At 38.8% G+C, this 12,945-nt stretch overlaps 1 protein-coding gene across 1 annotated transcript in view; it reads right to left on the reverse strand.

The window, feature by feature from the left end:
- The window catches only part of LOC140239357 (endothelin-converting enzyme homolog), an 88,486-nt gene that overhangs the window by 45,035 nt on the left and 30,506 nt on the right, over window positions 1-12,945 (reverse strand). Inside the window, exon 3 of the mRNA XM_072319232.1 lies at window positions 10,247-10,450. Coding sequence (XP_072175333.1) covers window positions 10,247-10,450 — 204 coding nt within the window. The remainder of the gene's footprint in view (window positions 1-10,246; window positions 10,451-12,945) is intronic.

The raw sequence follows: 12,945 nt of genomic DNA on the forward strand, positions 1-12,945 counted from the left end.
GCCAATGCTGCACACTGGTACGACGGTCCCTGACCAGTAAAAATCACTGTTGGACCAGTAACTTTTTCAGGAATTCACCAGTAAAACATGAAAAAACTGGGTACCTACTGGTCCCACAGACAGGTGGGACTAGTAGAAAAATGGGTTAGTGTGCAGCCCTGGCTATGCTTTCTTTATACTTTCTTTATACACACAGAAGCATTTCCAACTTTCTTTCAGCCCTTACATTCTACTTTACAGTTTACCTTCTTGACTATAGTGACTGTTAAGGTACGGCACAGATTATAAATGCATAGAGAACTTGAAATGCCACAATGTATTACCATGAGTGGCGTAAGTTTACAACGTCTTCTGTTGGATCTCGAATTCATCATTTTCCAAAAACCCAAGGGACAGACAGTGTATAATACAGCATCACCAATTTGATCATTGTTTCATGGGTCTATACATAAGCTAGAGGAGAACTCCCTAAACTATTTACATTTGAACAATATTTAGGACCCCGTTTACAGTGCGAGGCTCGGCCGCGGCTCGGCCGCGGCCGAGCCCAGCCCTGCTTCAGTGTAAACGCGCAAAAGGCCAAATGCGAGGCCAAAATTGGCCTCGCATTTGGCCTCGCTCTGGAGGTGGTCTCGGCCGCGGCCGAGCCGCGGCCGAGCCCTGCCTCTTCTTGGTGTAAACGCAAACTGGGCCAAATGCGCGGCCAATTGCGCGGCCAATTTTAGTCTGGCTTCCAAACCCTCTGCCTGTATCTTTCGCTATTCAGGATATTAACCACCTCAACGTCGAAAACTAGTATAGTTTAAGGTGGTTTTGTCCTGCAAAGGATTTTTTCCTTCGGCAAAGGCCTTTGCCCGAACGGCGACTTCGTCGCCACGGAATTCATTTGGCAAGGGGTCTGAAAACCAGACAATACCAAATTGCGTTTGTTTACAAGCAGAGCGCCACTACGACAAAATATTGAAAGGTTTGAATCAAAAGAGCGGCCGAGCCCAGCAGTGTAAACGGACAAAATTGCGAGGCTCGGCCGCGCAATTGAGGCCGGACTCGGCCGCGGCCGAGCCGCGGCCGAGCCCGGCCCCGCACTGTAAACGGGGTCATAAACTGGTTAAACTGGGTACAGAATTTCAGAATTTGTAGTGATTGGGATAAGGAATAAGAATGTTTTCAAAATTGTCAGGAATCACAATGAACAAGGATGATGACATAGCAGCCTCATCATAAGAATGCATGAGTGTGGGGCTCAAGGAAGCAGAACAAAAGAAGAAAGCATGCACAAATTCTACACAGGTGACCTTGTTATTAAAGCAAGCAGTATTGTTGTGGAATTGCATTGCTACATTTCTGAAATATGTAAGCCTTCTACTCCTGCATTCTTATGGTAAGCCCCCACTCATGCATTCTTATGGTGAAGCTTCCATGTCATCATCCATGTTCAGGGTAAATTTGTTTAGGGTTTTTCGCAGAATATTGGTTTCCTCTGCTCAAGGACAACAATTAATTCCACAAATCTAAACATGGAGCTGTCGATTAATATGCACTACATTATGGTAACTTATGAAAATCATCTGAACTTCCCCTTTAATGGGTCAATGACAGAATTTCAATCTTTCCTGTTACTATCACCTCAGATGCACCTTTTATTTCTTTCTTCTTTTTTTCTTTTATCCGGCAAGCAGCAGGCGAGATGGATACCTTGCCCAACAGTGTGAAGCCGGGCATCTTTATGGAGTCGACGGAGCGTAATATGAGCTCGACGTCAACGAGCCATCTGCAAAAGGCGGTTCGTCAATGTGCATTTACATCACAGCAGATACCTGCAGACGGGATAAGGTCACGTCGGCGCTACCGTCGCAGGAACATATGGTGGGAGATCGTGATCAGGTTTTACGCACGGTTCATGCTCAACCTTGCTCTGGATGTTCTCTTTCTGGTATACATGCACTCTCATTCTGGCCCTGATCATTGGCCGAAAAACATTGCATACAGAGACGAAATTGTATGACTGCTGGCTAGAAGCCATTCAAATTCACACAACTAAATCACATCATATTCTTCAATAATTTAGTCTCCCCCTCCCCCATCCTTTCCCTAACAATGTGCCAGTCATACGTCTGATGTTTACAAAAAAAGAAAAAAAATATGGATGCATATAGCCAATTTTTTTCTTAAATGTCAATGACAAATCACACAAGTTTATGGCTTCAAATAAAAGACAAGAAAAAAACATTCTAAATGCAGTGAATCAAGAACTACTTTTTCCCACGCCTCTGTGTGTGCTATTTTAAACGAATTACAATTGGTGCAGTCATAAACATTTTCCAGGAATAGAAACACAGAAGGATTTTACGTGACCGAGCATCAAAACACATACAAAAAATGTCAACACACTTTGATTTTCAAGTAGGCCTGAAAATACCTGACTTGGGTCAACAAGGTGTATGTCTTGGTTTGGGATATTTTCGACAAAAATCACCCTTTTTCTATCTAGACTAAAAGTAAGAAGCATAACAGTGAACTACAGTTTTTGAATGCCTTTGTATCTGCGCCCATATTTATTATCTTGATTTCCTGTTTGGTTTTTATTTGAGAGATTTTTTAGGTTTTAGGGATTGCTGCCTGGGGCTCTCTCCAACTCATTGATAAATTGTGACCCGCTACAGCAAAAGGATTTTAAAGTCGGAGGAGGTCGATTTTCTGAAAATGACATGACATTATTCCCTTACTCTTCTGCTTTAATTTCATATATAACACGACTCATAAAAATACACAGTTGCGGAGATATTGGTGATTTTGTGAGAGCTTGTCAAGTTGTCTAGGAAATCAGCATTTTGAGAAAACTGCCTTCAAAGTTTTCCTTCCGACACAATCGTGATCAAGGGGAGGTAAGACAGTTTTCACCTCTGGACAATAGAAGGTATGCCCCTAGCAACCTCCGCGATGTTAATTCAAGCTTAGCGCCAGTGGTCTATGCACAACCAATCAGTAACCAGGATGCCATGTGTTAACCAATAACAGGGGCAGATCCAGGAATTCCATAAAGGGGAGGTGCCTATATGAAATTAAAGGGGGCGCACGTGCCCCCCCCCCCCATTTTTTTTTATTTCTTTTGTTTTAACCAAAAATAAAGAGGGGGCGCGTGCCCGGTGCGCCCCCCTCTGGATCCGCCACTGAATAAGATCACTCCCTCATTGCTAGGGGAGGAGTCTATCTGCGGCACTAAATGCAAATCTTCAGACACTTTTCTGTTCTGTTGGAAGTCGAAAAATCACGGCCCAGAAAAATGCTAATTTCTTGCATTTCCTTTGATCATCTACCCTTCAAAATTTTGGCAGATAATAGACGAAACATTAGACTTCAAAATTATGCCAAACAGAAATTTGATGGTTTTGACCGATTTTGATGATCTGCATTCAAACTCGATTTTCTCAGCTCAGCCGTCAACGACTTTCGGATCCTTTTGTTGTGGCGGGTGACAATCACCCTACATGTACAGCAGTTTTCAATCAGTTGCAATGAAAAACAACTCGCCGCAAGAATCCATTCATTCAAATGTTTCTCTTGGCGTGTCATGCATACAATTGTATATATTATGAGATACTGTGCATATGTACCTTCCAGGAACTTAGATAAACATTTATAACACAGTACTGTGAATTTAAGAAAAAAAAATCTTTGCCACAATGGTGATAATAAGAGTTCTAAAACAAAATTTTGTTTGATATGATCTTGATACACTCCCTACATAGCAGTAACTATGACAGGTTTTGAACACGAGTCTGCGTGTGCGCACACATACAAAACTGCACATGTATGTGTCTGAAAATGAAATACAAACATGATTTAGGTGTCTGCACTGGTCATATATGTATAACAATTTCTTTCGAGAGCTTGAAATGCCTTCAATTCAGTGTCAGTCTCAATTGCGATACGAATGAAATTGCTGCCAGAGCAAATGACAGGCGATTCTGAACGAAGTAAGTGTACAGCTTTCTGTTTTGGAAAGGACAAGTAAAAGGACAAGTGGACTCTTAAAGGACAAGTTCACCTTCATAGACATGTGGGTTGAGTGAATGCAGCAATATTAGTAGAGCACATCAGTGAGAGTTTGAGCAAAATTGGACAATCTGTTAAAAAGTTATGAATTTTTGAAGTTTCTGAGCTCAGTCACGGCTGGATGAAAAGACTACTATAGCTTGTGATGTCACATGAGTACAATGATATAAGGAAAGAATAAAGAAAATTCAACATATTTCCATTTTTCTCGCATAACAAAAGAACACTCGACTTCTCTCTTTCAGAAGGCAGGGGGAATAATATTACCCTTAAAGGGGATGGCTAGTAACTGATCAGTGGGAATCAGTGGGAATGCTGGGAGATGATTGTTCTAATCCTTGTGGGATTCATTTAAGAGTACATTATATATCTATTGTTGTGTGAAAATTATTTGCTTCAGAATGGTCTCATGTTCAAGTAATGTGCAGTTTAATGTTTCCAGGCTAGCGTGCATGGTCAGTGATGGGGCATTAATTTGCACATTACTTGAATATGAGACTGTTCTGAAGCAAACAAATTTCACACAACAGTAGATACACTATGCATACAATGTACTCTTAAATGAAACCCACAAGGATTGGAACAATCATCCCTCAGCATTCCCACTGATTCCCACTGATCGGTTACTAGCCATCCCCTTTAACATATGTCAGTAGCAAGTCGAAGAAATGTGCACTTTATTCAAACAGTAAAGTTTTGTGAAATTCTCTTTTTATTTTCCTTATATAGTTGTACGCATGTGACATCATACACTCTAGTAGTCTTCTCTTCCAGCAGTGACTGCGCAGATACTTAAAATATTCGTAACTTTTGAACGGATTGTCCAATTTTCCTCAAACTTTCACTGATGTGTTCTACTAATATTGCTGCATTCTCTCAATCCTTATGTATACGAAGGTGGACTTGTCCTTTAAAACTGTTGTCTTTTTCTTATCATTTTTGAACGGGATGGGGGGGGGGGGTGGGGGATATAATGCATGCATGTGTATGTGTACCATGCAGGCCTCTATAGCTTTGGTTCTTAAATATCTTATTGATAGAGCCTGTGTAAAGTCAGGCTTGGTATATGCTGTAAGCCTTGTATGTTTCTGCTTTCTCTCAATCCACATTTATATTTATATCAAGTTTTTTGGTCTTCTTTAAACATCATTACGTCATTTTGAAACTGTACACAGTCTGTTTGGAGCAATTAAAGTAGTATGTACCAGGTAAAGTAAGTCTTATAAATTCTTGATTGCACAGGTTGGTAGCAAAAATCACAAAATAGACGTACAACAGGCAATTTACACTAAAGATAACTGATGAAAAGGTCACCGTGGGAAAGTGAAGCTTTAAAAGCCAGGAATATAACCGTAATTTTGCTTTTGATAAAAAAGAACTGCACCAGAACTGAATGTCATCAATGTGGGCTTTAGGGGGCATTCTGATCTCTATGTCACGAGTTCACGGATGTTACTACCACGGGGTATTATTTCACGTGCGTGGGAGATGAAAGCAAAGGCTTTCACAACATTATTCTATGGTGGCTTTGAAAAACAAAAAGCTGCTTCTCCAATCAACTGACTATTCCAATCGACCGACTACGAAAGGAACAACACACTGTCATGTGGCTCCATTGGCGCTCATTTGCCATTTGATATTGTTGATGAGTCTCTTCTTTAAAGGACAAGTTCACCTTCATTAACATAAGGATTGCGAGAATGTAGCAATATTAGTAGAACACATCATTGAAAGTTTGAGGAAAGTCGGACAATCCATTCAAAAGTTATGAATTTTTGAAGTTTTTGTGCAGTCACCGCTGGATGAGAAGACTACTGCAGTGTATGATGTCACATGCGTACAACAATATAAGGAAAATATAAAGAGAATTTCACAAAATTTCATCTTTTGAAAAAAGTACACATTCCCTTGACTCGTTACTGACATATGTTATGGGTAATATTATTCCCATTGCCTTTAGAAAGAGGCAAGTCAAGTGCTCTTTTATTATGCGAAAAAAGTGAAAATATGTTGAATTTTCTTTACATTTTCTTTATACTGTTGTACTCATATGACATCACAAGCCTTAGTAGTCTCCTTATCCAGCGGTTCCAACACATAAATTTTAAAAATTCATAACTTTTGCATCGATTGTCCTATTTTCCTCAAACTTTCACTAATGTGTTCTACTAATATTGCTGCATTCTCTCAATCCTTATGTTCATGAAGGTGAACTTGTCCTTTAACAGGCAACATGTCACTCTGCAAACAGGGACAGATACAACATGAAGGGGTGCTCTAGAGTGTAACTGGCTGAACAAATGGTTCCCTTAGGTCCTACAGCACCATCTTCAACTCACAGCTACCGTCTAACTATTGTATATTGAATTCAAAAGCATTGCTGCAAGAGTGGACAGGGCCTTACGGCACCATGACTATTACCAAGATGCAGACAAATTTCACAGCTTCGAAAAAAGTCAACATGCATTTGCACTGAAAAGGTCCATTTGACCTTGTTTTCAGTGAGTTTTTTGTGAATGACCAGAGATCTATACAGTGTAAGTATCACAATTAAGCTCTAAAATCAATCGCAAGTTCAATTCAACTACTGTTTGGGATAATTTTAGGATTAACCAGTTCTCAGAAGTTAGGAACTGTTTCACTCTGCCATGTGGAGACAATATCTTGTGCCCACCTTCCCATGTAGAGAATACATCTTCATATGTCTATGTACAAATGTATCTTTTCCAACTAGATCAGAGCTGAATCTGTCCAAAATTTGGGTTCATTGTTTGGTTCGATACAGTACCCATGTTAACTCTTTATGTGCCACGTTCGCACGTCCGGCTCAGTCGACGGCGTGCCAACTTCGCATATTCTGCTCAACAAACAAAGCCGCCAAAACCGATCGAAAAATCGCTAATCACTGCTAATCCAGCGGCACAATGAAAGCGTTTTTCGTGCTTTTGTTCCTCTCATATACGGCTTGCATTCTATGTGGTGATTGACTATCAAGCGGTGTTCCCTACTAGATTTGCTCGTACATTCTAAGTTTCTGTCACGGTTCTATGAGCAAAAGTCATGCCTTTACAGTAATGTAGCAACTGGTCATTCGAAAGAGAAATTGGAAATAGATCTGCATAAAGTTTATATCGAAACAAAGTTTGGCATTCCTCTTTAACTTTGCCTACTATTATGCCCGTCTTACTAGAAATTTGCAGAGGTTATACAAATTAGAAAAACGGAATTCTTTCTCAAAGTATGACTACCTTCGTGTCTCGGAATAACGTGGCACACAGGGGGTTTTCACCATGGCACATAAAGAGTTAATGCAACAAGGCCCTAATTTTGCAAACTCAATATTTCCCAGAGACAATAGTGTTAGAATAAACCATTCTACAAACGGTTCTTGCCATGGAACAAGTTTTTGTACATCTTTCGGTGATGACAGCAGTATTTTCAAAACCTTTGTATGCTCGAATGCTTTGTTTAATCTATTCTAATGTCATAATACAGCTCAGTCAACATTTCACAATTTCCTGTTCAGTATTGAACGTTCAGTATTGAACCACCACAATGATGAACAATGTGCTTTTCAAAGGGATGGTATAGTATTGTTGAGGTGGGGATTCAGCTTTTAACTTTTTGTGAGATACCTAGAAACCACTTTATGAAATGTTCCAGAGCTTATAACTCTTATGTGAGGAATTTAAAGTTTATTTGATGACAACCGGTTAAAAAATGACTGAGATATCCAAAAACAAAGTAAAACCAAGTGACCCTAATATAATGTTGGTCCAGCTTTTATCAGGATAGCTTTGTTTTGTCTCTGCCATTTCAAAGCCATTTTTCCTCAAGTAAACTTTGAATTCCTGTAAGAATGATATGCTCTTTCATATTTCATAAGAAGAGTTTTCTCATTATCAAAAATCATCAATAAATAAAAAAAAAAAAAAAAAAAAACTGTACCAGCCCTTTAATGTATAGTACAACACATAAATGTTCAATTTGTTATTTATTAAATTTGGTCATTTATGTTGTCGTCTTAAAACTTCCGCACACCTGCCAGTAGTTTCCTCTCTTCTATTTTGGTAGCAAAACCCATGTGTACCTCGCCTGGCTAATAACGCACAGGACAGTGGCACTTCATGCAAACAAAGGTATCTCTGCATTCGTTGCACGCAAGTCCTTTGGTTGTCGTCGCAGAAGTGCGTGCTGTGAAAGTTTTGGCACGAAAACGTTGCGCTCCGACAGACCCAGAGATTTGGAGTTATGTAAAACCTCAGCTCATAAAGTTATACAAGGAAAGATAGCACAAACCAGCAATGGCTCATTTGTCTAGGATTTCAAAAGACTGAAAGCCACGGTGAAATTATGAAAATCATTCCTTTCCTATTTTACGGATTGTATTGTTCCTTTCTTCTAGAAAGTGACTTTTTTTTTAACTTACATTGTATAAGTGATTTCTTGTCTTTACAAAATATTCATCCTTTGTGTGTATTGTACTGTACGAGCTGAAATTTTCGCGTACAGATATTTTCGCGAATTGCTACTCGGAGGACATTTTCGCGCATTGTTAATTTCGCGGTTGCCAGAGTCCAACTGAACTTTTAATACTTACAGTATTTGCGCGTTGTTATTTTCGCGTGTTGTTATTTTTGCGGTTCAAAGGCGATTCGCGAAATTCGCGAAAATAAAACCACCGCGAAAATTTCAGCTCGTATAGTAACTGTTTATACACTTTTAAATCTTTTATAGCAAATTAATCATTATATCTATTCGTTTATTCATCCTTCATCCATGACTATTGTGTGCCCAAAGCATCTTTGATGCTCATTTGAAATATGACTTCAAAGGAATTTCCAATAATTATGAAGATATATTGGTTAATCTACATTCTTTGTTTTGTGTCTGAGGTACATTTAAGTGGCCAAAGAGTGCAGTGTTTGTTTGTTGTTGGTTTTTTTTAAAATGCATTTTTCAATATGTATGATCATATCGTCACATATATGTAATTTGTATCCCCATGGAAACTTACAAAAAGTGCAGCTACTATGTACATGGGCTGGCTATTGTTAAGTATGCCTCTTCCATGCAGCAGATACCGAAACAAATGATGCCCATTTACTGCCGTGACAAAGCTTCACAATCTTTCTCCTGTGCCACAGTAATCTTGTGTTCCCTTGCAAATACAAGATAGGAAGGTCTCATGGGTTTCAAAGGTTGAGGTATTTCCCCAAAAGAACAGATCCAGAAATGGATCTCATATATGTCCTGCTTTGCAACGAAAACAGTTCCCAAGCATGCAGGGCAACTGCATATTGCAACAACATAAATGAATCTACAGGAAAATTGATAGACCTGCATTTGTCCTTGGGAAGTAAAAAAAAAAAGAAAAAAAATCAACCTGTTGAGGACGGACGGACAAATTTCCCATAGACACCTGCCCAAGTATTCTCGGGACTCATCTTCAACCTGTTAACATTTAGCTTTCCCTAGAGTACTCAATGTGTCTGCCAGTAACACAGTGATGGATATCTTGAATCGTTCATTCAAACATCCCACAATAACCACAGAATGAACGAGAGGGCGTGTGTCTTTGCGGCTGAGAAATTATTTAAGAGTGACTCGAGATCTCAGAGAGAAATGTTCTCCAGTTTGATATCTGTTCCTTTATACGGTGTCATGTTTGTGCCACTTTCCAGCTGAATTCTCTACGGAACCCTCGGTCAGGAACATTCAGTGTGAATCCAAGCAGTATGTTCCAGAAGCTGGATCAATCCAACATACATGCACACATGGTTGTGCACCATCAATTCAAAACCTGTTTATGCGCTCCAAGCTTTTTTAAGTGCCCCATGCTTTTATATCGACATTCCATAATCCATCCAAACTTGACCTAGCTGTATATTTGCAAACCCATTTTTTTTTAAGTGATATCAGTGATAATAATGTACAAACCAAAGCAGTCCAGTTTACATCATGGCAAAGCTTGAGGAACTTTTCTTATTGTTAAACTCATAAAGCTTACATTCTAATGTCCAAATAATCATTAAAATTTTCTCTTCACATTCATAAACATGTCCAGAAACTGCTCACTCATTCATCACTGATACCATTGTATCACTCTAGCACACACACACAACAAAGTATATCATTGTAATGATTTTTTTTTAATTTTTAGAATAGAAACAAATACAAAGGTCCTTACCTAGGACGTTTTTCAAAACGAGCCGATTTTCTTGCCACAGAAGACCAAACGTACTCCACCTTGTGTTCCCATCCGGTAATGGATTGTGCTTCGACCATGCCCCGCATGAGTATTCATAAAAGTCGTCGCAAGGGTCTACACTCTTGTCCATAGACATCAATACACTGCTGGCGACAGTCACACAAGCTTCTGTTAGACAGAACTCTGTAGAGAAAAACGACAAAGAGTACAAAGAAATGTTGCTTTGCTCAGCCTGAACCTGGAATTTTTTCAAATGTCAAATTTTAGGATGGCACTTGGTACTTCTAGCATACAACATACCAGTCATTTTTTTGATTTACACATCTTTTATTACACTGGTGGATTTCACAGAACTTTCCTTTTCTACAAAGCAATTTGTGAAGGACATCTTCATTCATTGCATCTTAAAATAAAACATGAAATCTGTATCTACAATTAGAATGAATCCCTACCATCATACGTGTCACACATCATCATCATCATCATTATCACAATTTATTCATTTAATACATCTCATAGTATTGCTGGACGCGTATTTTTTATTTACACCACTGCTCCGCCACAATTCCCAGAAATACGAAAGAAACGGCTATCAAGTCTTTGACTTTATTATTCTCTCAAGCCTTGAGCCTGACGGAATAAACCGTTACATATACTTTAGAAATTAAGAGCAAAAATGAAAACAAGATGTTGAGCAAGACCCCAATAGGGAGTCGAACCACCGTGACACCAGACCTTCTGATTATCAGTCCAAACCCTAACACACCGTGCCAAAGCGAGGTGATGCCGAGAGCGGTGGTCATTGTCATTAAGAAGTAGGCCCTATGCGAACACAATTTGTCTTAGGTAGAGTCCCTATACTCGTAGTCTTAGGGCGCGAGCCGTTTCTTTGGGTTTTTTTAATATTGTGGCGGAGCAGTGGTGTAAATAAAAAATACGCTTGCTGGACATTGCCAAATTGTTGGTGCACGCTATCAGTATCATTATCATTATCTATGTACAGGTACTCTCACTCTGTATTATTGTTAAGTACCATTGCCAACGCTATTTCTTGAATATTTGAATTTCAAATTATGAATGGTTAAAGCTTGTGATGTATTGAAACATACAATCATTCCATGTGAATAGTTTCTGGGAAAATCTTTATAATAATGCATGTAATATATTACACAGACATCCAACATAAAACATGTGACATGCTCAAAATATAAATCATCTCAATCTGCTACCGATTCTGTACAAAAACAACAACAACAACAGAAGGAACTGCTCAATGAAAAGACGTGACCAGAATCTGAGCTCAGGAGTCTGTATTTAGCCATTTCCATGGCAACAGAACAAAAAAAAAAAAGTGATCCGACCATCCGCACTTCCTGACTGTACAAAACTCAGCACCAAATATATCATTTCAACCTTGGATAACATACGCACTGCAAAGCTTCTAAAGCTAGGCAGACACGTTTTCTTTCCTGCACATCTTCCTTCAACGACTTGGTTGCTTTCTTTCAGAATATTGATACACATGTAGTTATAAGTGCATTTAAGTTTGATTTAGTTTGCTAAACCAAATGTGACTCATATACGAAGCCAGATATACTCTGTTGTGGCCAGATGTTATGTTGTCTTTTCATCCTCATAGATAGATACCACTGTCTTGTAAAGATATTCATTTTTTTTTTCTATGAGTTTCTTTGGTTTCCAAATAATTTCCCATTCAGTCATATCTATCTTGGTGTGTATGACTATGAGAGAGAGAGAGAGAAAGAGAGTGTGTGTGTACAAATGCTTCAGCAAAAAAAAAAAAATAAATAAATCATTGTTACTCTGTTAAAATCCTAAATATAATAAAATAAAATAAAAATAAATAAAATAAATAAAATGTTCTTTGCAACATTTTTATACAAGCTTTGGTCATATTTGGCCATTGGAAGACACTGTCATGATTTACTTCTATTTTTCAATTTTCAATATGCGACAACAAATTTTTGATTTCATGATCTTAATCCATGGGTCAGAAAGAAAACATCCTATAGAGATAATTATTTTTTTAAAGATTAATTACGAAATAAGAAATCACAAGTTCAAGCTCCAACCGGAGTTTTCATTTAAAGATAATATAAAGTTTTGGTATTACCTCAAAAGTTTCCCTGAATTTCCTTGCCTTAGTTTGTGTTTCAGGTTAAAGTACCTTTCATATAACTAACACTGTGAGACTTACTCGCCCGAAAGTGCTCTCATGTCTTAGTAATCATTCAATAATGGTTTCGTACCAGAGCCGCCGCCGTACGACGGCGGCGAGGTAGTACACGTATTGTGCGAGATAACTGCGACCAGCAGCGTGCAGCCCCATACGCATACTGTGTAGCTAACTGCGACCAGCAGCCCCATACACATAGCTAAATGGGGCTTCGCATTGTAGCTTACAGGATCATGACAGATTTAGTATCGCGGGTAAATATCAACTTTAAATCCAAAAATTTCTTCAATTTGAAGACTTACCAGTTAAGTTGAAGTATTGAAAACAGGCTTTGAGCAACGTTTGGTTTTGCCAATAGTCCCTTTCTGTTTGAATTGATGACTGAATGTGACTCGGCCGAGAAGACCTTGGGAGAGCTACACTGAATTGACGGCCAGCGCATGCGCACACAAACATCTTATCCGTTCATGGATTTGAAATT

The sequence above is a fragment of the Diadema setosum genome, chromosome 15, assembly GCF_964275005.1.
Source record: "Diadema setosum chromosome 15, eeDiaSeto1, whole genome shotgun sequence".
Lineage (NCBI taxonomy): Eukaryota > Metazoa > Echinodermata > Echinoidea > Diadematoida > Diadematidae > Diadema > Diadema setosum.